Source organism: Macaca mulatta, chromosome 3 (assembly GCF_049350105.2).
Source record: "Macaca mulatta isolate MMU2019108-1 chromosome 3, T2T-MMU8v2.0, whole genome shotgun sequence".
NCBI classification, from domain to species: domain Eukaryota; kingdom Metazoa; phylum Chordata; class Mammalia; order Primates; family Cercopithecidae; genus Macaca; species Macaca mulatta.
In genome coordinates this window covers 120,426,459-120,452,895 of record NC_133408.1, presented here as the reverse complement: position 1 = coordinate 120,452,895, position 26,437 = coordinate 120,426,459, and the positions used below count along the sequence as shown (strand labels likewise).

The 26,437-nt window shown below is 36.8% G+C and overlaps 1 protein-coding gene across 7 annotated transcripts in view; it reads left to right on the top strand.

Annotated features, from left to right (window-relative positions):
* Positions 1-24,989, top strand: part of GLCCI1 (glucocorticoid induced 1) — a 128,833-nt gene extending 103,844 nt beyond the window's left edge. For 4 of the 7 annotated variants that reach the window (XM_015134019.3, XM_015134018.3, XM_077997020.1 and 1 more), the window contains 3 exons: positions 9,481-9,691; positions 23,056-23,176; positions 24,297-24,989. In XM_015134019.3, the coding sequence (XP_014989505.1) occupies positions 9,481-9,691; positions 23,056-23,176; positions 24,297-24,642 (678 nt within the window). In that variant the 3' untranslated portion in view covers positions 24,643-24,989. The remainder of the gene's footprint in view (positions 1-9,480; positions 9,692-23,055; positions 23,177-24,296) is intronic. The other 3 variants (XM_077997017.1, XM_077997016.1, XM_015134020.3) reach the window with 2 other exon arrangements.
* Positions 24,990-26,437: the final 1,448 nt, after the last annotated feature.

Sequence of the window (26,437 nt, the reverse complement as noted above, 5' to 3'; positions counted from 1 at the left end):
ACCCTCCCAAAAGGTTATACTGTTTTACTCTCCTTCAAAATTTCATGTTAAGTTTATAATTTTATATATATTACAACATCAAGGAATTCTTCGGACATCATGGCATCCCTGTTTACCATTGAACTCTTGTTTTTTGTTTTTTGTTTTTGAGACAGGGTCTCATTCTGTTGCCCAGACTGGAGTGCAGTGGCACAATCTCGGCTCACTGCAACCTCTGCCTCCCAGGTTCAAGTGATTCTCCCACCTCAGCCTCCTGAATAGCTGGGATTACAGGCGCACACCACCATGCCCAGCTAATTTTTGTATTTTTAGTAGAGACAGGGTTTTACCATGTTAGCCAGGCTGGTCTCGAACTCCTCACCTCAAATGATCCGCCCACCTTGGCCTCCCAAAGTCCTTGGATTACAGGCATGAGCCACTGTGCCCAGCCCATTAAACTGTTTTCTTTACACATTAAGTAAAGTTTAAGAACAGTAATGTCAGGATGTAAACTTTTGGTCTAATTTTTAGAGGATGAGATAATTCACATATTTGCTGATTCCTTAAAAACATCCTTAAAAAGCAAAACTGTACTAAAATAAAAAACTTGGTAAAGTACTTCTGCTTTTAAATAAGCCATACTTCAATTGTAGCCATATCAGAATTATTCTGGGATAACCTACAAACTTATAATTTTTAAAAGTTTTAGATTTATGATTAAGTGTACCTCAAAGTTTTAATTAATCAAAATATCACCATGAACTGGCCAGTAGCCAAAAAAGGAAAATTGTCTGGTTAACTATGTCAGTATTCCAACATAGTTAACCAGACATCTTGTTCACATTTTTTTGTTTATAAAATGAACTGGTATGTAAATAATTAAAAATTATCTTTAGAGTAAAATAGTTATTGTTGTATGAAGTTGGTATAGTTTTTGTTTAGCAGCATACTGTAGACAAATGAAGTTTTCAACTTTTTAGGTTCAAACGTACATGTGCAGGTTTGTAATATAGGTAAATTGTATGTCATGGGAATTTGGTGCACAGATTATTTCACCACCCGGGTAATAAGCATACTACCTGATGAGGTAGTTTTTCAATCCTCACCCTACTCCCATCCTCTAGCCTCAAGTAGGCCCTGATATCTGTTGTTCCCTTCTTTGTATCTATATGTACTCAATGTTTAGTTCACATTTGTAAGTAAGAATATGTATAGTATTTGGTTTTCTGTTCCTGTGTTAGTTTACTTAGGATAATGGCCTTTAGCACCATCCATGTTGCTGCAAAGGACATGATCTTATTCTTTTTATGGCTGCATAGCATTTCATAGTATATATGTACCACATTTTCTTTATCCAGTCTACCACTGATGGGCATTTAGGTTGATTCTGTATGTTTGTTATTGTAAACAGTGCTGTGATGAACATGTGCATTCTTGTGTCTTTATGGTAGAGCAATTTATATTTCTTTGGGTATATACTCAATAATGGGATTGCTAAGTTGAATGGTAATTCTGCTTTGAGTTCTTTGAGAAATCACCACAGTGCTTTCCACAGTGGCTAAACTTATTTACATTCCCACCAGCGGTGTGTAAGCGTTCCCTTTTCTCCACAAACTTGCCAACATCTGTTTTTTTGGCTTTTTTGTTTAGTTTTGGTTTTTTTGGTGACCGAGTCTCGCTGTGTTGCCCAGGTTGGCATGCAATGGCGCAGTCTTGACTCACTGCAACTTCTGCCTCCTGGGTTCAAGCGATTCTCCTGCCTCAGCCTCCCAAATGGCTGGGACTGCAGGTGCATGCTGCCACGCCCGACTAATTTTTTTTTTTTTTTTTTAGTGGAGACAGGGTTTCACCATGTTGCCCAGAATGGTCTCGAACTCCTGAGCTCAGGCAATCTGCCTGCCTTGGCCTCCCAACGTGCTGGGATTACAGGCGTGAGCCACCGCACCCAGCCTGTTTTTTGACTCTTTAATAATAGCCATTCTAACTGATGTGAGATGGTATCTCATTATGGTTTTGACTTGCAATTTTGTAATAATTAGTCATGTGGAGCATTTTTTCATATGCTTGTTGGCCATGTGTATATCCTTTTGAAAAGTGTCTGTCCATGTGATTTGCCCACCATTTTTTTCTTTTTCTTTTTTTTTTTGAGACAGGGTCTTGCTCCATTGCCCAGGCTGGAGTATAGTGGCACAATCATGACTTATTGTGGCCTCAATCCCTCAGGCCCAAATGATACTTCCACCTCAGCCTCCTGAATAGCTAGGACTACAGGCACGTCCCATCACAACCAGCTGATTTTTTTTTTTTTTTTTTTTTTTTTTTTTTTAGTACAGGCAAGGTCTTGCTAATTTGTCCAGGCTTGCCTAACTCCAGAGCTCAAGAATCCTCTTGCCTTGGCCTCCCAAAGTGCTGGGATTATAATTACAGGCATGAGCCATCACACCTGACCATTTGCCCACTTTTTAATGGGATTGTTTTTTGCTGTTCATTTGTTTTCATTTCTTAGATTCTGGATATTAGACCTTTGTCAGATGCATAGTTTGCAAACATTTTCTCCCATTATGTAGGTTGCCTGTGTACTCTGTTGTTGAAAACTCTTGTTGTGCAGAAGCTCTTTAGTTTAATTAGGTCCCATTTGTCAATTTTTGGTTTTGTTGCAGTTGCTTTTGGCATCTTTCTTAAGAAATCTTTGCCAGGTCCTGTGTCCAGAATGGTAATTCCTAGGTTATCTTCCAGTGTTTTTATGGTTTCAGGTTTTATATTTAAATCTTTGATCCATCTTGAGTTGATTTTTGTATATGGTGTAAGGAAGGTACCCAGTTTCAGTCTTCTGCATATGGCTAGCCAATTATCCCAGCACCATTTATTGAATAGGGAGTCCTTTCCCCTTGCTTATTTTTCTCAACTTTGTCAAAGAACAGATGGTTATAGGTGTGCAGTATTATTTCTGGGCTCTCTCTTCTGTTCCGTTGGTCTATATGTCTGCTTTTGTACCAGTACCATGTTTTGGTTACTATATCCTTGTAGTATAGTATGAAGTCAGGTCATGTGATGCCTGCAGCTGTGTTCTTCTTGCCTAGGACTACTTTGGCTATTCAAGCTCCTTTTTGGTTCTATATGAATTTTAAAATAGATTTTTCTAATTCTGTGAGGAACATCATTGGAAATTTGATGGGAACAGCATTGAATCTGGAAATTGCTTTGGACAGTATGGCTTTTTGGGGTTTTTTTTTGTTGTTTTTTTTTTGGAGACAGTCTTGCTGCTCGGTCTCCAGGCTGAAGTGCAGTGGCATGATCTTGGCTCACTGCAACCTCCACCTCCCAGGTTCCAACAATTCCCCTGCCTCAGCCTCCTGAGCAGCTGGGACTGCAAGCGTGTGCCACCATGCCCAGATAATTATTATTATTATTTTATATTTTAGTAGAGACGGGGTTTCATTGTGTTGACCAGGATGGCCTCGATCTCCTGACTGCGTGATCTGCCCACATCAGCCCCCCAAAATGCTAGGATTACGAGCATGAGCCACCGCGCTAATATGGCCATTTTAACAATATTTATACTTCCTATTCATGAGCATGGAATGTTTTTCCATCTGATATTGTCATTTCTAATTTCATTGAGCAGTGGTTTGTAATTCTCATTCTAGAGATTTTTCCCTTCCCTAGATAGCTGTATTCCTAGGTAGTTTATTCTTTTTATGGCTATTGTGAATGAGATTGTGTTCTTCATTTGGCTCTCAGCTTTGATATTGTTAGTATGTAGAAATGCTACTGATTTTTGTATGTTTTGTTTCTTAATAAATACTTTGCTGAAGTTGTTTATTGGATCAAGGAGCTTTTGGGCAGAGATTATGGGATTTTCTAAGTATAGAATCATATTGTCTGCAACCAGGGATCGTGTGCCTTTACTCTTCCTGTTTGGCTGTCTTTTATTTCTTTCTCTTGCCTGATTCCTCCGGCCAGGACTTCCAGTACTATGTTGAACAGGAGTGGTGAGAGAGGGCATTCTTGTTTCATTACAGTTTTCAAGGGAATGCTTCCAGCTTTTGCCCATTCGGTGTGACATTGGCTGTGGGTTTTTCTTAGATGGTTCTTATTATCTTGAAGTATGTTCCTTCAGTGCCTAGTTTGTAGGAGGTTTTTAACATGAAGGGATGTTGGATTTTATTGAAAGCCATTTCTGCATCTATTAAGATAATTATGTGGTTTCCGTTTTTAGTTCTATTTGATGAATCACATTTATTGATATGCATATGTTGAACCAACATTGCATCCCAGGGGTAAAGTCTGCTTGGTCGTGGTGGATTCACTTTTTGATCTGCTGCTGGATTTGGTTTACTAGTATTTTGTTGAGGATTTTTTCATCTGTTTTTATCAAGGATATTCACCTGAAGTTTTTGTTGTCATTGTTGTGTCTCTGCCAAATTTGGTATCAGGATGATGTTGTCCTTATAGAATTAGTTAAGGAGAAGTCCCTCCCCCTCAAGTTTTTTGAATAGTTTCAGTAGGAATGGTACTAGCTCTTCTTTATACATCTGGTAGAATTTGGCTGTGGATCCATGTGGTTCAGAGCTCTTTCTGGTTGGTAGGCTTTTTATTACTGACTCAATTTCAGAACTCATTATTGTTCTGTTCAGGGATTCTCTCTTCCTGGTTCAGTCTTGGGAGTTTGTATGTTTCCAGGAATTTACCTGTTTTTTCTGTGTTTTCCAGCTTGTATGCATAGAGGTGTTCATGGTAGTCTCTGAGGGTTTTTTATATTTCTGTGGAGTCAATGGTACTGTCCCCTTTGTCATTTCTGATTTTGTTTATTTGGATCTTTTTTTCTTTATTAGTCTAGCTAGCAGTCTCTCTCACTTATTCTTTCAAAGAATTAACGCAGGGATTCGTTAATCTTTTTTATGATTTTTTGCATCTCAGTTTCTTTCAGGTCAGCTCTGATTTTTGTTATTTCTTGTGTTCTGCTAGCTTTGGAGTTGGTTTGCTTTTGTTTCTCTAGTTCCTCTAGATGTGATGTTAAGTTGTTATCTGAGATCTGATTTTTTTTTTATGTGGACTTTGAGAGCTGTAAATTTCCCTCTTAACACTGCTTTAGCTGTGTCCCATAGAATCTAGTATGTTGTATCTTTGTTCCCATAGTTTCAAAGACTTTCTTGATTTCTGCCTTAATTTCATGGTTTACCCAAATGCCATTCAGAAGCAGATTGTTTAATTTCCATGTGATTATATGGTTTTCAGCAATTTTCTTAGTATTGATTTCAGTTTTTATTGTACTGTGGTCCAGAAGTGTGGTTGGCATGATTTCAGTTTTTTTTAATTTGTGGAGGATTGTTTTATGTCCATTGGTGTGGTTGTTTTTATACTATGTGCCATGTGGTAATGAGAAGAATGTATATTCTATTGTTTTGGGTTGAAGAGTTCTGTAGATGTCTATTCAATTCATTTGGTCAAGTGTTGAGTTCAGGTCCTAAATATCTCTTAATTTTCTACCTCAGCAATCTGGCTAATACTGGCAGTGGGGTGTTGAAGTTTCCCACTATTATTTTGTGGACATCTAAGTCTCTTTGTAGGTCTGTAAGAACTTGGTTTATGAATCTGGATGCTCCTGTGTTGGGTGCCTGTATATTTAGGATAGTTAGGTCTTCCTGTTGAATTGAACCCTTTACCATTATATACTGCCCTTCTTTGTCTTTTTTGATATTTGTTGGTATAAATTCTGTTTTGTCTGAAGTTAGAATAGCAACCTTGCTTTTTTCAGTTTTCCATTTGGTTGGTAGATTTTTCTCCATCCGTTTATTTTGACCCCATGGGTGTCTTTGCATGTGAGCCTGGTCTCTTGAAGACGCCTACCTTTTAGTCTTGCTTCTTTATGCAGCTTGCCAGTTTGTGCCTTTTAATTGGGACATTCAATCCATTTACATTCAAGGTTAATATTGATATGTACAGATTTGATCCTTCATTGTGTTGTGAGCTGGTTATTATGCAGACTTAATTGTGTAGTTGCTTTATAGTGTCACTGTTCTGTGTACTTAATTGTGTTTTTGTAGTGGCTGATAATGTTCTTTCTTTTCCAGATTTAGCACTCCTTTCAGGATCTCTTTTAAAGCAGGTCTGGTAGTAATGAATTCTCTTACCATTTGCTTGTCTGAAAAGGATCTTATTTGTCCTTTGCTTATGTGCTTAGTTTGACTGCATATGCACTTCTCGCTTGGAAATTTTTTCTTTAATAATGCTGAATATAGGCTCCCAATCTTTTTGGCATGCAAGATTTTGGCTGAAAGGTCTGCTGTTGGCCTCATGGGGTTCCCTTTGTAGGTGACCTGCCTATTCTCTCTAGCTGCCTTTAACATTTTTTCTTTCATTCCAACCTTGGAGAATCTGATGATTATGTGTCTTGGGAATGGTCTTCTTATGTAGTATTTGCAGGGGTTCTTTGCATTTCCTGAATTTGAATGTTGGCCTCTTTAGTGAGGTTGGGGACGTTTTTATGGACAATATCCTGAAATATGGTTTCTAAGTTGCTTGCTTTCTCCTCATCGCTTTTAGGGATGCCAGTGCATCGTGGATTTAGTCTCTTTACATAGTACAATATTTCTCAGAGGCTTTGTTCATTCTCTGTTATTCATTAAAAAAAATTTTTTTGGCCAGGCATGGTAGCTTATGCCTGTGATCCCAGCACTTTGGGATGCCAAGGCAGGTGGATCTCCTGAGGTCAGAAGTTCAAGACCAGGCTGACCAATGTGGTGAAACCCCATCTGTGCCAAAATTACAAAACATTAGCCGGGCATGGTGGTGGGCACCTATAATCCCAGCTACTCAGGAGGCTGAGGGAGGAGAATCTCTTGAACCCAGGAGATGGAGGTTGCAGAGAGCCAAAATTGTGCCATTGCACTCCAGCCTGGCAACAAGAGCAAAACTCCATCTCAAAAAAAAAAAAAAGGAAAAAAAATTTCATCTGACTTAGTTCAGAGAATCAGTCTTTAAGCTCTGAGATTCTTTCCTCAGCTTGGTCTATTCTGCTATTAATATTTGGGATTGCATTATGAAAGTCTTGTAGTGTGTTTTTCAACTCTCTGATCAGTTTGGTTCCTTCTTATAATGGCCATTTCATCAAACAGCTCCTGTATTATTTTATGGTAATCATTAGATTCCTTGGATTGTGTTTTGGCTTTCTTCTGAATCTTGATGACCTTCATTTCTATATTCTGAATTCTATCTTTCTGTCATTTCAGCCATTCCAACCTGTTTAAGAACCTTTGTTGGGGAACTAATGTGGTCATTGGGAGGAAAGAAGACACTGTGGCTTTCTGAGTTGCCAGAGTTCTTGCACTGGTTCTTTCTCACCTGTGTGGGCTGGTGTTCCTTCAACCGTGGCATAATTTGTACAGTTGGTTGACTTTTCTGGATGTTTTTAGAGTCTGAGGCATTGTACAAGGTTTTTATTTGTAGCTGAGTTATTGTCTTTAGTTTCACAGGAGGGTTTATTAGCAAAGTATTTTTTGTATTGAAGTTTGCACTGTGATTGAAGTTTGATGGCCCTTAAGCGTAATGGCCAGTAGGTAAGCTCTTGCTCAGCCACGTGGCTCTTCTGTATTTCCTCATGATTGCAACTGTGCTCCCTCTCAGTGCTCTGAAAGTGTGGGCTCCTCTCCCACTCAAGTGCTGGCTGCAGATCTTGGCTTGGCACTCCCAGGCTTCAGCCCTGGGGTGAGCTAAGGCTTTATGTTCTCTCCGAGCTTGGAGGCAGCACGGGAAGGGAACTTGGCAGTGGCTATGGCAGAGGGCCTTTCACTCGTCTCTGGGGTCCACCCCAGAGAAATGCAGAACTGCTGCCAGTCAGTGTGATTGGCTTGGAGTAGGACAACTGCATTGTGGGCTCAAGCTGGGGGGATCCTGGGGGAGACAGACTGACCTCTTCTTAGGGCAGTGGCAGCTTGCTGGAGGTGTGGTTAAAGCACTCAGGGTCTTTGCTCCTTTCCTAGTCTGAGGGTAGCAAGGGGAGTACCACTGCAGTGGTAATGGCAAAGGGTCTTCTGGTTGCGTCTGGGACCTCCACTTCAGAAACACAGATCCGCTGCTACCAGGATGTTCAGGCAGGGGGTGGGGCAGCTGTGCTGCTGGCCTGAGCCAGGAGCCCCACCAGATGAAAGGTGGGGTGCCGAGGGCTCACAGGGAGGAGATGGGCTCCTCTCTGTATGGTGAGTATGTCATGCTAGTAGTGCAAGTAAAGCCCTCAGCCTCTTTGTTTCTTCTCCAGTCCAGGGGCAGCAGGGGCAGAACTCTAAATGAAGTTCTCATTTGCAAAGTTTCGGATTTCAGCCTTCACTTGTTTGGTATAGAAAATATTGATACATTTTGAATCTCACCTGATTTTACCTTCCTTCATTTCCCCTCTCGACAGTGTTTCTAAAATCTCTGAAATGACAATGATCAGAGTAAGAGCAGTAGACACAATAAATAGTGAAAATAAGTTATAAATAAATTAACAGCATATTGGTTCTTTTCCCTAGCATTGCAATCCTGTGTGTTTAATAACAGCAAATATTTTCAATTATATAGTAACTTAATATAGAGAATTTTACTTGTTAACCTCACTTTGTTAGCACACAAATGAAGAATATGGCGTAAGATGTATTTTTACAGAAGCAGAGTAGTTAGGTAGAAAGAGTCCACTGCAGCAGCATCTCTGATGCCACTTAATTAGCTGTGTCACTGAACTATAGGTTCCTCATTTGTGAAAACAAAACAATGGACCAGTGAGCTCTGAGGTACCCTCAGGTCCAAAATATATGGCTCTATGATGATGGTTTCCTTTTTTCTCTTTCTGCTACTGAGAACAAGGTATTCAAACTAAGGAAAATTACGAGTAGTCCTACTTAGTTGGATACCAAATTAGTAGAATTTGATACCCAAATTCTTCTAATATTAAAATTCTTCTGAGTTACATTAATAACCTCTATTGATTACTAATAGAATAAACCTCTTTATTAGAAATTTTGGATCATTTGCAAAGGAAACAGAAACTATGGTTCTGTTCATGGCCTCTAAAAAATTAAAATAGGAAGGAAGAACAAACAGAAAAATCTGTACCTGTGAATATGAGATTTCACTTTTTCTTACAAGCAAGTCAAAGTGATTTTTTTTTTAGCTTTGTTAATTCATTCAGCAAATGTTTACTGAATATCTGCCATGTGCCAGGAGTAGTACCAGGCACAGGACTCCTGCTGTCCTTGAAGAGTTTTGTGGAATGTGCTGACCTACAGGTACATACAGTGAGCTATGGAATTTTTAAGGCCAACAGTTTGTTTGAAAAGAAATGTTTAGTTCAATAAAGGTAACATATATAGAAATTAGCTTAAGATACAAGCTTGGTCTTTAGCCTTTGAAGAATAAATTGGGTCAGTAGTGGTGGAATAGGAAATCAAAGGAGATACTATGCGCTTTCTATGTAGATGAATGTATGCACCAGCATTTGGATGTTTAATGGTATTCCTCTTACAGCCGTTGGACATACCAGATGGTCGAAGAGCTCCACTCCCTGCTCATTACCGGAGCAGTAGTACTCGCAGCATTGACACTCAGACTCCTTCTGTCCAGGAGCGCAGCAGTAGCTGCAGCAGTCATTCACCTTGTGTCTCCCCTTTTTGTCCCCCGGAATCCCAGGATGGTAGCCCTTGCTCAACAGAAGATTTGCTCTATGATCGTGATAAAGGTAAGAATGGAATCGTCCACTTAGAGGGTTTGTTATGGGGCCTTGCTCATTATACCTTGTCTTAGACCATTACATCCTTTTTTTTTCTTTTGTTGAGTGGTGACATTGTTAAAGATTGGTTAATCTAGGTTTGTTTGTTCATTGGTTTCACATACCCCCTTCTTTGTGACTCTAACAAACATCTTCCATAAATGTGTCAGAGAAGCACAGCGCATGGTTCTAACAGCTAATGAAAGCCATAAAATGGAGTGTGTACAACTTCATATAATACATAGGTCTTTTCCTTGGTATTGTCCAGAGCGGATGATGGTTATGGTAAAGTTTATGTTTCTCAAGCTTAAAGTTAGATTTTATAATCAGATTGATTTGCGAGGAAATCATTTCTAAAAATTCTGTTGGAAAAGAGTGTATTTTTAACCAAGTTTATAAAGCTCAGTGAGTACCTACAGGACATCAGGGATTATATTATAGTATGTAGATAAATTATTAACTGTTGAGACCCTCTGGGATTCTTATTTCCTATCAAGCCCAACTATCTCTCCATGTTCTTCTATCATTGTGTCTACCACCACTTGTCTGCCAACACTCCCTGGGTTCTTTCTGTTTCTAGCCCCCTAAGACCTAGCTACAGAAGGCCATGTAGACTGCCCAGCTTCTACCTTCCTACCTACTTGCAAAGAAACACTGAACTTATGTTTATAACAAATTTACTGCTTGTCACCATAGAGAAATAGGTCAATGGCAACAAAAATGTAAAACTATACAAAGTTATATGGTTATAAAATCTTAGGAGTTTTACGGTCCTTGTTCTGAATTGACCCCATCCCCTATGATTGATATGTTGTTGTATGTAAAATGCCTAGATCATAAGTGCTCAGCCAAATGAATTTTTACATGTGTGTGCTCATGAAACCACTACCTAGGTCACGTATAGATATAGAAGATTTTTATTATCCCACAAGGCTCCTTGCGCCTCTTCCCCAATAGCATCCTTCCTCTCTCCACTTGAAAGTAACCACTTTGCTGACTTCCATCACTATAATTTAGTTTCCCCTGTTACTAGACTTCATACAAATTGAATAATGAGGTATATATTCTTTGTGTCTAACGTCTTTTACTTATTATATGTAACTCTTCTTAGATGTTAAGTGGAAGCTACTTTGGATTTTGTCCTCTGCTTTTATATGTGGGTAGATCTTAACAGTTCTCCCCTTTCTTGTTGACTCTTTCATTATTGAAGGCCTTGTGGACCCTCCTTCATTAAGGATATATTGAATATAGTACCAGATATCTCTTGGCTTCACGTGGGAAGCCTCCATGTCTTAAAATGTCAGACTAGGAAACTTTCATTTCACTGAAGCATCCTGTGAGAATAAACACCTTTAATCACTTCCTCACAACCTTTTAATGTGGATGTTTCACAATAAAACATCTTGCTTCCAGTAGGAATGTTTGTTTTGAAGGTAAATGGAAATGATAATAGTAACTTGATTTAAGTTGTGTAGGTGGTAAATGGAGAAACCAGTCTGTCTTGATTCCAAACTCATATTCTTTGTTATGCCAGTAGAAAGGATAAGTACAGTTCAGGTTGGCCACTTTTGCTACTTAACACTTGTACCTGGGGTAAAAATGAAAAGTAGAAATAATGGTGGTAGTACAGCTAGACAATTAATTCTGGAGTTCTGTTTTCTTTAATACTGTGGATAATTGAGAGATGCTGAACCAAAAAGAAAATGGTATTGAGAAGATGGTAGATGAGTTCCATTTTGGTTAACTAGTTGTGAGTTGTGAGATTGCCTTCAGGGCCTCCCAGTGAATAGTGGTTTCTGTAGCTCACAGGTCTTCACTTACATCATAAGTTTCAAACAGTGTGTGTTATTTAATATATAATAGCTCTTTTTCCTAAAGATATATAATCTATTTTATTATGAGAAGGTATAATCATGTCATTCTCCTGCCAGGGTCTTTTGCAGGAGATGTTATAACATAGAAGTTAAGAGTAGCACTGGCTTTGGGACCATAGGAATGCATTTGAAAATCCTGTGAAGGTTTGGACATAAAACCTGCATTAATTCTCAAGGATTTAATGAATAGTAGCTGCTGCTATAAAAATAATCACCTTTATTATCACCTGTTAGTTTCCCTAATCGTTTCAGGAAAAAATATCAATTGTTTAACTTCCACAGCTTAGTCAAAATCACCTTCTCTGGCCTAGTTTGTGTCAGTTATCTAATAATATTAATTCTGACCATTTCTTAGACAGGTTAGACCTTTTCCTAAGTTTGCCTTTGTTGGTATATTTTCCTCTATGTCCTTTTGTTCTTACATACCAGATATAAGCCTGCATAACACTAACTTCTTTATACTTTTTTTTGTTTGTTTAATATGTAAAATGAGAACATTGGTTCAGATCATCTCTAAAGCTAAGGTTTTTTCCTAATAGTTAAAAAATATTTCTTAGTAAAATAGGGTCATAATACCTACCTCATATCATTATTGGGGTTACATGAGATATAGCAAAATGCGTAGCACAACTTTTTGGCACATGGCAAACAATTAGTGGTGATGAATGTTGCTTAATAGTGATCTTTTAAAAATCTCTTTAGAACTTATAAATATAGAATGGGTTTCAGAATTATTTAAGACATTTCTCTGTTTTCTACAAGATCACCTCAGTTTGAGAATTAAAGCCCTATGACATCAGTTTCATAATATCTACCATATTTAGCTGAGAGGCATTATTTTGTGATTAAGATCAAGGTGATGTTACTACTCCCTGGAATACTGTGTAGCCCTCTGTTATGCAATACAAGGTTTCTAGTTCTCAAACAAATCAAACACTATAAAGAGAAAATGAAAATAGCACCTATCCCTTTTATATATGTAAGTATGCACACATAGGTATTTTAGAATGGGAGTTGAGATTTATGTATTTCAACTGAGGTTATACTTCTAGTTTATTTAAGGAATACTTGTTGAGCATTTATTGTATGTCAGATATTGTACTAGAGAGTGGAGAAATAGAGATGATTAAGATGTGGTATCTGTCTTTAAGGAATTTATAGTCTAGTAGGAAGTAATTAGGAATGTAAACAAATAATACACTATTAGACAATGATGTTTAGAATACTAAAAGTATAAAGGAAGGAGTTGTCCAGAAATTTTACAATTTCTGGAACTAATATGTTATGTCATTCAAACTGTAGGCTAGTTTCTGACTCATTTCTTCTTCATGTAAAGCCCAAACTCTGGGTTTTGCTGTTTTTTAAAAATACTAACTATTTCTGTGATCCCAGCATTTTGGGAGGCCAAGGTGGGCAGCTCAGTTGAGGTCAGGAGTTAAAGACCAGCCTGGCCAACATAGTGAAACCCCATCTCTACTAAAAATACAAAAAGTTAGTCAGGTGTGGTGGCATGCAGCTTCAGCCCCAGCTAATCAGGAGGCTGAGACAAGAGGATCAGTTGAACTTAGGAGGTGGAGGTTGCAGCAAACCGAGATCACATCACTGCATTCCAGCCTGGGCAACAGAGCAAGACTCCCATCTCAAAAAAAGATACTAATTCTTTCCTATAATGTATGTTTTCTACAATAAATCATAAATTGGTGTTTTGTTTATTAGAGACATAAAAGGAAGCTGTATAGCTTTCCTAGAGCTTTTCATCATTATGAAAACAGAATGAATTCTATAATTTTGAAGTTAACTAGAATTGATTTGATTTGGAGTACCTACATATTCTGCAGTTGCTGTAGAGAGATTTGTTCTGTGGTAGAGTAACTAGTTCAGACATCTGTAGGAGCCTGGATAGACATGGAGGGGAGAGGGATAGCTGCAGTGAATAGCTGCCCTAATGAGGGATGTGCTGGTGAGCTGATTATTTTTCTAGTATTCGTTTTATATACGTGTTCTTTTTCTGACTTTGCTAACGTTATTTTTGTGTGTTCCTAACATCTATTTGCTATGAATTATGTATCATTTGAGACCTATAAAATAATTTTAGTTGCATCGCACATTGGTTTTTTTCTTTGCCTGTATGGATTGCAATGCCAGGACAAAAACACTCTGTCAAGAAAGTTTCAACTGTTGAGAGACTGTTTCAAGTGAATGGGTTTTTGGTGTTTTGTTTTGATTTTTTACTAGATTTTTCCAGTAACCTAAAGATTGAAGGCAACTTGGTCACACTGGTCACATGTATAAAGTTTCCAGGCTAACTAATAGCCATAGGAACTACTACTGCTCTTCTCTGTGCGGAGAATTCAGAGATCCAGAATAAGAGCACTCATCTTGACATCGTCAGAATGTACCCTCAGAGGTAGCTTACATTCTTCCACATTATCATACCCAAAATAAAATGCAAGGAGCAAAAATAGCCATTTATGTAATACAGATGGCAGTGTCAGAATATTAGTTGCTTAAGCAGCTCTGCCAGCATTGCTTGATGGTAGCCAAACTGGTGCTGGGCAAGCCACAAAATGTAGACTTCAGTCAGCTACTTATCATTGATCTTTGGCACAGTTCACTTATGCAGTTGTTATAAAATTCTGCAGTTTTGCAGGATATTGTGGAAACATTGATTATTATAATCATGAAATAAATGGAATCATTTTATTCAGGCCAACTACTGAGAGTTGTATTCCAAGAGTCCATAAATTGATTACTTATAATTTAAGCTATATTTTCCTGAAGGAACAGTGTACACTATGTGGATAGAGTTTCCCAAGCCAATGCATATAAGCCTATTTAACTCATTCTGTGACTTAACTCGTAAATATTCATATTGCTAAACTTTTAGTGTTAGGACTGAGCCTCCCTTGGTCTTAGGAGAAAAAAAAGTATTATTTTGTCTTTCCAGGGTCTAGGCTTGACCCTAGGCAGACTTCTGAAACAGACTGCTTTTGGCATCTTCCTATTCCTTTATACATACATTTTAACATACTTGTATTTATCTCTAGGGTTCTATTTCTTGACCTTTTTTTTGACCTGTGCCCTTACTATGCTTTAACCCTCTGTTTTTTAGGTAATCAGCCAAGATTTTATGACAGTTTTCTTTTGGGGGTTTATATTGTAAAACCAGATATGATGGGTACACTTCTTTGAGCTACCACACCTTGAAAAATCACTGCTTTTGAACCTGGATGTGTTTATCAAAATATTCTCTTGATATGGTTCTATGATGCTTATTATCCTAGAGGAACCTTTTGGTGGTAAAATTACAGAGTATAAAGATATTATTCCAACAAAGGAGTTAGTCTATAGGTTAAAATTGATCTATTCTAGAATTATGTCCCAAGGTCGTTTTACCTTTCTTTCAAGACAGTATCTTAAGATACATACATTCCAGTGTCTAACAGCACAAAATAAGTATCCAGTAGATGCTCTTGTCCCTTCTTTCTGAAAATGTTAACAATTGTACCAATGGCAGATACTGTGATAGCTGTCTATGAGTTATTATTCATAATTCAAAACTACTTAGGTATACAACTCAGTTTTAGCCATTATTGCTGTTTAGAATATAAGCAAATCAAAAAATTTTAACATACCTGCATATATGTTTCATTTAATCGCTTATCTGTTTACCATGATGTTAGCTCCAACAAGAGTAAATGACCATATTTTGGTCATTGCTTTACTGTCAGTAAATAAACTAGTGCCTAGCACAGTGTAGTGCTTAATGGAGATTTTTTTTGAGTATTAAGACCTTTCTTCATGATATGTCCATTTTTTAACGGATATATTTTTATAGCTATGTTGAAAATGTGTTTTCTTTGAATTGTTAAATTTTATGTTAGGCTTTTAATGTTCATGAAGAGTGTGTGATACTCTTCATAAAAATAAAAACCAAGAGTAATTAAACTAAGATTATGCTAAATTTAGTGATAGGCTCTTGGTGGGAAAGAGGCCATGAATTTCAAATTTGTTGTTGAAATAAGGGGAAAGGAAGTAACTGCCAAAACTGTTTCATCTTCCCCTTCTTGCTGTTGGTCTTGCTGGTAACCAGTAAACTCTGATAGTAACTGGGTGGAAAATAATAGGTGTCAACTAGGTTCAAGGAAAAGGGAATCTGTTGGATTTTTCCTCCCCCATTATCTTTTGTGTTCCTCTGAGAAGTATCAACTCATAGGGACCACTCCTTACACTATCTCTTTGTGACACTGACAGAAGGCAGACCCAATGAAGCTCTTGGCTGAGCTATAAGCCTTTAATTAGAAACAGAATGTTAGATTGGAAGGAACTTGATTCATCTGGTCATCTCCTCACATCTCTAATGAAGACACTGGAGTTGAGATAGATCCAAACTTAGTGAAACAGGTAGCGTAACAATAATGAACATTGACTCTGGGGCAGCCAGGTTGAATCCCTGCTCTGCCACTTAATTATGTGCCCTTGGACAAGCTACTCAATCTATCTGTATCTCAATTTCCTCACCTATAAATTGGGGATACCTGTCTCATAGAATTGCTATGATGATTAAATGTGTTCAGGTGATTTTATTTGTATTATTTCCAACAGTATCACCACATAGGTCGGTGACACGGTCATTATTTAAAGGTCCCAGAATCTGAGGGTTAGAGAAATTAAGTAACCTAGCTCACTTCCATGGCATCTAGCTGCCAACAAAGATATTCTGTAGGAACCTGATACTACATCTTGCTGCCTTTGCAGAAGGAATAATCTTTACATGAGCATTCAGCTGTGAAAGGGCCCAGTGTGTAGAGAACAGTAAGATACTGCACGGTTGGGGTATGGGGTGAATGGTGGAGAGTAGAAAACAGTTCGACTGGAGAGTTAGAAAGTTCACTGTTTCGTAAGGCCCCTGTAAGCTTTGCTAAGAGAAATGAAAAGCCAAGGGAAGATCCTTTGTCAGCTAAAGGATATGACCAGCTTCACATTTAAGAACTATAACTCACATTGACACAGAAGTAGAAGCAGTAGGAGGACAAGATAAGTAGCCATGTTAATAGTCTAGTCTTGTGATTTTCAAACTTTATTTATTCCATACCCTTGTTAGCAATTTTGAATCTTCTGTACCCCTAATAAAGTTTATATATTTCTAGGTGACATATGTATATAACTCATTCTACAAACTGTTAAAGTTTACTTGTTTTAAAAGATAAAAAGTATGTATAAATGTAAAAATAAATATATTTAATTGCTGATATTTTTTCCTACATGTCAGCAGATTGTTTCATGCTTCTTAATTGGGAGACCACAGGTATAGGGCAAAGATGAGGAAGCATAGCAAGGTCAGAGGAACTGGAGGAAAGGGGCTGAAGAAAAGTCAACAGCATTTGGTGGCTGATTAGCCGTATGAGGTGAGGGAGGAGGAGGAAATCAGGATAACAGCAAAGTTCTTATGAAGTTCCAGCATGGGAGATGTGGAAATCATTACCATAAGGTAGTAAATATTGGAGATGGAATAGACTTTAAGGTCACTATAATGATGTTTAAGATTCCATGTTGGTTTCTGCCTAAAGACATTATAAGATCATTTCCTTTTAGCAAGATGTTTTTTAAAAAGAGGAAATACTAAATTTTATCTAACATTGCACTGATAACATTGATAGCATTTTGCTTTGCCTACTCTTTTGAACATAGTAAATGCTCAGTAAATATTTAAGTGAACATTTAAAATTGTAGTGAAAATTTTATTAGAAGTTCCAATGTTCTTTTTTCCCTAAATGTTAGTAAAGTTTACTTGTTTTTAAAGATAAAAGGTAAATATGTATATTGCACTGATTTTTTTTCCCTACACATCAGCAGATTGTTTCATGCCTCTCTTATTGGGAGACCACAGTTGTAGGATATTAACATGAACAATGTGATTTCAGTTTTTTTTTTTTTTAAACAACTGATGTTCCTGGAAATTTTGCCATTTAATAAACTTGACAATATAAAAATTAAGATTGTATTATAGTGATTTTCTTGAGATACCTACTTTTGTACAAGATACAAAATATTTTGTGTAATCCAGTTTGTTTAGTTTTACCAATAAGATTTATAAGAATCATTATTTTAGTCTATAAATTGGTTTGAGGACCATTTTCAGTTTTAACTGTCATATCAGATTAAAAGTGACTTGTTTTCATTTTTAATTGTCATATCAGATTTAGAGTGAGTAGTTAGCCTATCAACAATAATAGTTAGCACTGTTGTTCTGCATATCAAGATTATGTTGTGGAAGGAAGCACTGTACTTACTTTGAGTACACAAAAACTAAAGAGTAATTTTTTGGCTTAGTTTGTAAGTTGGTATCAATTTAATTAATACTTATGGAATGACAAGTGATTACAAAATATAAAATACCTCCTACATATAATAAATATTTAATTAATGGGCCTTGGAATGTAAGTTGAGGCCCAGTTATTAAAAAATCAATCTGATTTGAAACAAAGTTTCTAAGTGTAAGAAACAAAAGGTTCTCATGTCATTTTTCCCCTTTACTCTTTGCTGAATGCTGATCTAAAGGAGATCTTACGTATAAGTGATGTCTTTGTTCATTACAATTCTTTAGCATTCTCACAAGGTGTTAACTTGGAATTTTAGAAAAACCTTAGAGGCTGTTTGTAAAAGCCTGTTCTCCTTACTTGTAAGTTTCCAAGTTGGTCTTGGAGTTAACTGAAAATACAGGCTTTTTAATACAATTGGTAATACAACCTGATTGTTAAAGTTTATTGCCAAGAAATGATATACAATTCTGTGTTTCTCCTGATTTCTTTAGGCCTTCAAATCCCATTATAGTTGATAATTTCATTTCCTGAAGCAGAATAAGTGTATTTTAACACTAGAGTAGTAATTTTGTTTAAGTACTATTTAGTCAATCATATTTCTAATTTAACTCTTGGCTAATTTTATGCTTTAGTATGTCATTGAGTAAAGTGTACTCACTTTCCTAGTCAGTTAATTACCTGGGAAAGATAGAATAAGAATTACATTCTACTGATTATTGCTGCATATACTATAAAAGTATTTTCTTTGCATAGTAGTCTATAGAATCTGCATGCTTTAAGCATTGATTTTAATTTCAGAATGATACATCTCTTTACACTAAAGTATGCCATCTTGAACTGGCAGAGTTCATGCCAGGCAGTTATAAACCTGGACAACCTAGTACTCCAGATATTATTCTGCTTCTCTCTCAGAAACAAAATTTTATCTGTTTGTACCTGAGTAGAGTACACAAATCTATTAAAAACATTTCCTTTACTCTCCTCTGTCAAGAGGGAGCAGAATAGGCACTTAATTTTCGAATGGTTCATTTTAAATTTTCAGATTAGAAATGATGTGTTACTTTTTACTATTATAATAATAATATTCAGAGCTTACTGTGTTTCAGGCACTATCCTAATCCTTTTTTGTCCTTTGGTTTTGGGTTTTGTTTTTTTTTTTTTTTGTAGAGAGGGTTTCACCATGTTGACCAGGTGGTCTCAAACTCCTGGCCTCAAGTGATCCTCCCGTCTCAGCCTCCCTAAAATGTTGAGGTGACAGGCGTGAGCCACCTCACCCAGCCCTTATCCTAATTTTCACAGCTGTCATGTCAGTGGTATTATCTATTTTATAGATCAAAAAACAGAGGGATCAGACTTACCCTATGCCATGCACCTAGGCCTAGGAAGAAGTCAGGTGGCCTCACTCCAAACTAATGTTCTTAACCATTTCGTGATTGGTTCTCAGATATGGCTGTGCTTCAGGTGCACTTGGGAGCTTTACCCCCACCTCCCCACCCCAAGGCAATGCTTGGCTCCTCCCCAGACTAATTAAATCAGAATCTTTCAGGAATGAGATCTAGACATTGATCTTTTTAAAACAACTGGTAAGTCTAATGTGAAAGAAACTCTGGTTAGAACCACTATTCTATTATTGCTTTAGAATTTATTTTACTTAATTTGATAAAGTAGTGTGATAGAGATAATGCACATCTATGGACTTAGGGCTAGATAGAACCATGGCAGAGATTTTACATACTACCTGCATAAATGAATCAACCTTTATATATGTGATATATATTTTTTTGAGATGGGGTCTCACTGTCACCCAGGCTGAAGTGCAGTGGTATGACCAAATGTATAATTTTGTGTACAAGAATTGTGGGCCCCACAATATACCAGATATAATAAAAGTCAGAAGAAATTCAGAAAACTCAAGCTATACAAGTACATGTAGTTTAATGAATATTGTTTCTATATGAAATTCCAAACTTTAATAACTTCTCTAATTTTTCTAAGCTTTAATTCATTATCATTGAATGTTTAAAAGTATTTGATAAGCTACTTGTATTTTAATGGTAAATGTGGTGCAAATGCATATGTATGATCTGTTATAAAACAGCAATCACATTTTTCCATATTCTTGATTTTCAGAGTTGAGTGATTGTTATATATAAAAATGAGACGTGAATATAGAAATATGTAAATATATTCACTGCATTTAATTTTATTGACATTGGCTATGATGTTAAAAGTAATAAAGTAACATTTAACCTAATCTCAATTGTATTTCTAGTTATGATCCTATATTATTCTCTGAGATACCAGAATGAGAAAACTTACCATTACTGGTAAACAAAAGAGACTGAATTAAGATTACCATGAGACTTCTCATCTTGAATCTCCTGAGCAGGCATATTTATACTTATAATGTTCTGTTAGTGAAATGTGGCTATTAAATTCAACACAGAGGTTTAAATGAATAGTAATATTTTATACATTCAAGTCTGGAATGAGTAGCATAGGTTGGTCATATGGGTTGTTTTTAAAGCATGCCACTTTGTAAGGCAAGAAAAAATATATATGTAAAATATGTCATCTTTATATGTTAGAACTATTAAAGAAAAATCACAGAATTTTAGAGTTCATGAATGGCAGTTCCTTTAATTATATAGAAATCCGGAGAGGTGATTGTATTCCAGGTAACATAGAACTATACAACAAGAGCTAAAGCCCCAGACTAGATGTCTGCATTCCCTGACCCCTCTTTACAGTCTCTCCAATTGCGTACTTAACCTGAAGGAAAAACTCCAGATTTAGCAAATATTTGTTTATAGTCTCAAAATTTTTTTCTTTCAAGCTTTCCAGACCACCTAATATTGAATACATAATTTAAAAAAACAATTTTTATTGAAAAGGCAGAAAGATATAATAACACTGAGTACTGTCTGTCTAGGATAGCAGTATATAAAAAGCAGAATATGTTTAAGAGGGTAAAACTCTGTTAAAAAATTCACTTACAGCCTCTGAAATTAGAAATACTTTAAAAAGAAAATTACTTCATTCTAGATTAACAGGAAGATAATCAGTTTTGCAGATAGATTATCCAACTCACATCTAGCCTTCAGTTATGAGAAAGTCCTTTGAAACCATCAGTAAAATAGTGAGAGAAAGAAAGTGATAGGCCTGATGATGTAGTAAGAAAAAGAACACAGAAGACTAACTGTGGCCAAGATGACTTTCCTTACGTGATAACGGGTGGATCCTTAACTGCTGACATGACTGCTGATGGCATCAAGCCCATGGTTTGAGGCTGATGCTGCTTGTGCCCTGTAGGCTAAGTTATGTCCAGCGGTAATCTCCATGGAGGCATCTCATGCCATATCTACTTGTATTTTTTTAATTTTATTTTTTAAATTTCTGTGGATACATAGTAGGCGTATATATTTATGGGGTACATGAGATGTTTTGATACACGTATGTAGTGTGAAATACGCACATCGTGAAGAATGGGGTATCTATCCTACTTAACTTGTATTTTTGATCTCATATATTTCCTTTGCCTGGTTTGTTGATGTTTGCATAGTAAGGTAAGGTCAAGCCATATTTTTTATATTACACCAAATTTGAGGTATTTTTTATTTTTATTTTTTAATCATGGACCAGTCTTGTCTAGCCTAGCTTAAATAGAGCAGCAAATTCAGACCTCCAATCAGGCTAGTTATGCTTTGTATCAGGCTAAGAGAGACAATCCTGTTCCTCCTCCTCCTCCTCCCTCCCATTTGTTCATGCAAGATACAGGATAAATATTAAACTTAAGAAAATTCTCAAATCTGAATATATGAAGTATATGAAGAAACCAAATTTCATTCTTGAGACTTAATTTTTTCCAAGAAGCTGTTTGGTGCCTACTCTGTAGGATCATGCATAATAATGATAGAGAAACTGTGTGGTTTTCTAGCTTCCCAATAGTGTAACCTTATTCTTTTGCAGACAGTGGTTTCCCAGCCAGAAATATAAGCATAAATCTGCATTCACAAGACTAACAAGTATTAGTGTGCATCAAGGGCCTTCTTCCTAAGTGTGTATTATAACTTCATTAATGATGACAAAACATTCTTATTACTCAGTTTCTGAATATTGGACTGTGTCCTGTATTCTACACTAAAGCAACTTACCAAAATTGTGACAAACATAATTATGATACTGGTGCTGTCTTTCAAATAGATGAAAATAATACATTTCAATAGCTCATGTGCTTAGTATTTTAGCAGTGGGGATTGGTTTGCATTAAGTCAGAATTTGTTTAAATAGGACTATTGTATACAAACATGTTACTGACTTTACAGCTTGGCATCTTACAAAAATAATGACACATTTTAGTGGATTTGAATTTCCAAAATCTCTTGCCAGGTAGGAAAGGGAGAAATTGCTTATGGGTTTTATGGCTTTTCATGAATAGACCATTTTCTTTTTGGCCAAAAATATGAGGAAAATGTGTTAGGTAGAGATGTTTGGAGATTTCTCATGTCTTCTAGTAGCAAAAATATAAATTCTGCTGAAAAAGCCCTTTTATTATAAACATTTTAAAGGTAAAATTCTGAGCAAATTATGTTTTTTATGCTGGGTAGGTAGAAAGAGACATTTTATAAGCTTGCTTTTTCCCCTGCGTACGTGTTATTCATGATATTTAGCAAAAATAACTTTTCTGCTAAGAACTTTTGTAATGAATATTACTCATTTTTGTTAAATTGGTTGGGCAGTGAGAAGGCATGTAGAGAACCCTGTATCATTATAATCTGTTTTATTCTTCTGTATGACTTAAGCACATTGCCCCGTCAGTTGCATTCTTGAAATACATAATAAATAACATATTTGTTTTCAGGATTACAGCTCTGTTGTATTCAAAGTGCAGTTTTCTGGACCAAAATGTCCTTCTTTTTATGTTCTGTGGTATGGCAGATTACTGTTGCATTAAAGTTTTTATTTAGAAGAAATGTACTACACAGGGTATAAGAAATAGCTTTGCAATAAAGGAGACTGTGGTCAAAGCATAGGGGCAGTAGTGGATAAATTGTGCAAAAGGCTGTTTGTTTGGAAATCAAATTTAATTTAAAAGAGCTTTCAATCACTAGTTAATATAACTGCTTTAAATTTACAGACAGTGGGAGTAGCTCACCGTTACCCAAGTATGCTTCATCTCCCAAACCAAACAACAGCTACATGTTCAAACGGGAGCCCCCAGAGGGATGTGAGCGAGTGAAGGTCTTTGAGGAAATGGCGTAAGTAATGTCTTTTCTGTCAGCTGGGATCTGCAAAGCTGTAAAGCTTTTTACTGAGACCAGTTGATTACATATGAATCAACTACTCTATCCAGCTGATAATGTGTTTCAAAAGCAAATTATGTAAAGAGAATTGAATAGGCAAGAGAGATCTTACTGAAGGAGAATTGGAGTCTGTATGCTGGAAATGTATAAGCCAATACAAAGAAACTTGGAAACTTATTCTTACTACCTGAAAGATCTATTTTTAATCATTAAGAATTGTCATTTCGAGAACTCTTAATTTAGATGGCTAACAAAGAGACTTTAGGAGCAAAGTTAGTATCTATGTGTGACTAGCTTAATCTAGCTTGCTTATTCAGACTTTCTGTTCACAAGGGGTTTTCTTAATGAAATTTTAATATGTGTAAGTTAGAAATGAAATTAGAAAAAGAGGTTCATGCTGTAAACCCTGGGCAGAGTAGCTCAGAAGACTGTGTGGTTCTTGGATGCACTCATGCCTTTGTTCCAGTGCAGGTGCCTAGTGGAGGGTGCAGTGCTCTTGCAATCTGGAAGGACCCATCTTGCAGGAGCTGATGGCTTAGCTCCTGGGAACAGGAGGAGAGGAAGGGCTTGTGGACCCAACCTCTGTTGAACTGACTGGCTTTTTGAGAGACCACTGAAACTCTCCCCTCCCCACTCCACCCCCCGTCTGTGCTAGTGGAGGTCTATCTAGAAAGAAAAAAGGAGGAAGTGTTTAAAACTAAATACATGATGGACTAATGCCCCCTGCCTCCGGTGTACTTTAACAGAAAAGGTCATTCTAACTTTACATAATCTTCAGTTATAATATAGCAGACTTTTTCTACCTTCCTAAATGATTAAAAGCAAACTAATGATCTCTATTTGTCTTCCTGGTTCTTTTGAAAATCCTTTTGTCTCAAATACCACTTCCATGCTGTGTGCATGAATAGTCTGCCAACTGACTTGTGCTATGGAAGATGTTTATCCCTCTGTATACACTTAACCCATCTCCTGCCATTTACATTTTAGCTGTTTTAGAGAACTCCAGTTAATTCAGAAAATGCTTAACTTGTTCTGTGTTCGTGATTATAAATCTAATTTTGTTTTATGGTTTTAGGTCTCGTCAGCCTATCTCGGCCCCTCTCTTTTCATGTCCTGACAAAAACAAGGTTAATTTCATCCCAACCGGATCAGCTTTCTGTCCTGTAAAACTTCTAGGCCCCCTCTTACCTGCTTCTGACCTTATGCTCAAGAACTCTCCTAACTCTGGCCAGAGCTCAGCTTTGGCAGCTCTGACCGTTGAGCAGCTCTCATCCCGGGTTTCATTTACGTCTCTTTCCGATGACACCAGCACAGCGGGCTCCATGGAGGCCTCTGCCCAGCAGCCATCCCAGCAGCAGCAGCTTCTGCAGGAACTGCAGGGTGAGGACCACATCTCTGCTCAGAACTATGTGATCATCTAAAAAAGGGGGAGCTGGTCTCCACCCTATGTTCCATGGATTAGGAACAAGATTTCAGACATCTATCTGCATGGAGTGACAAACTTTCTGAACACCACCACCACCACCAATACTTATCAGCATCATAAAGTATCTCTTAAACACTGATCTTGGCAGGGACGGAACTCCTATTCAGCAGTTTTTGTGGAAAGCAGTAATGCTTGCAAAATGTGTGTGTCATTCAGCATTTTAAGTGGAGACTATGCATTTCATAGTATGTTTGACAGATTAGTACTGTGTCCTGTGTTTTGTTCCAGATTCTTCAGTATAAATAAGCTCTATATCAAAAAGTTGCCTGTCTAAATAGAAAATGTCTTGCTGTGTTTTGTCCTATGGAAAATACTGTACTTCAGGATTATGTTTACAATTGATCCAGGTGTTTGTTTCTAACTTCTGTAATACATACAATGCAAAAAAAAAAAAAAAAAAAATGGCCACAACAGTTGCACAGTGCCCACCCTATGGCCTAGCTTCAGGTACTTCAGTTGAAGTCTAAACTCAGGTAACTTGGAATGTATATCATATTGGGATATTAAATATTTCACAGCTAAAAAGCTAAAGAGGGAACATCACTCTTTTGCCTTTCCTTATTTTATGCATTTCCCTTTCCTCATTACATTCCACATTCTTAGAATAAGAAGTGCATTCAATCCTAGGAGAATGATAATCCTGGACATGGGTGAACATGAGGAGAACCAGCAAAATCTGTGGTGTTTGACATCACTTATGTCATGTGGTTACAAGTAAAACAACTGTTGCATTCACTGTTTCAACATGTGTACATGTGGCTTTTTTAAAAGTTCAGGTGTTGCTCAGTAAAGGACTGTTACAATGTTGCAAATAAAATGTTCAGTACTAGACTGTACATAAACATTCCGCATTGTGATGAAATTTAAAGACAGGAATGTCTAGAGTTAATTTCAAAATAAGTGAAGTGTTTGACTGAATGATTGAGATTTTTTTTTGTTTATGTTAGCCATCAGGGTCATAACTGTTACCATTTTATCTAAAGACATATTTATGTTTAGTTTCTCCCTTGGAAATTATTTTGCAGGTGAAAAAGTGACATACTTTTGGTTATTGTTTTCCTCAAGCAGTTTAGGTGCATGATCTTCATTTACATAGAATACTTGGGTCTCAGAATTGTTGCAACATAAATAAGCAGGTTTTTTGGTGACTTACAAGAGCAATAGTTGGAAGCTATCTCATTTAGGCCTCTCATAATACATAATCATGAATAGTTTTGAAATTTGCGACATGTGAAGTAGAGCAGAAACTCAAGAAAATAGCCTTTAACTTGCAAACTTTTGATGCAAGTTCTCCACAAAGTATGAAGAGAGCCCTAGGCATTCCTGATTGGTCAGTGGGAAAGCCTAACTTTCATTGTTTTCTTCAGTACAAAGAATATCCAAAAGCGAAGTTTTTGTATTTGTATTCCACTACTTTCAATTCAATAAAACCTAGAGTTGTTTCATCTGCACCTAAAGTGTATGGCACAATTTTCTTAAGAATTAGGGGAACAATGTGCCTACAGTTAAAGGAACGTTTCAGTTCCCTTCATTCATTCCTGGGTTTTTCTTTGCTTATTTTCTAAGACGGTTGAAGGATGAGTCTATAGAAAGCAACACCATTGATTTTTTTTTTAAGAAATGATATATATATGTATATGTTTGTGTGTGTGCGTGTGTATTCTGTGTATTATTTTGTCATGATCTCAATTCTCTTCTTTCCACCAAAGTTTGCCGTAATATTTTCTCCT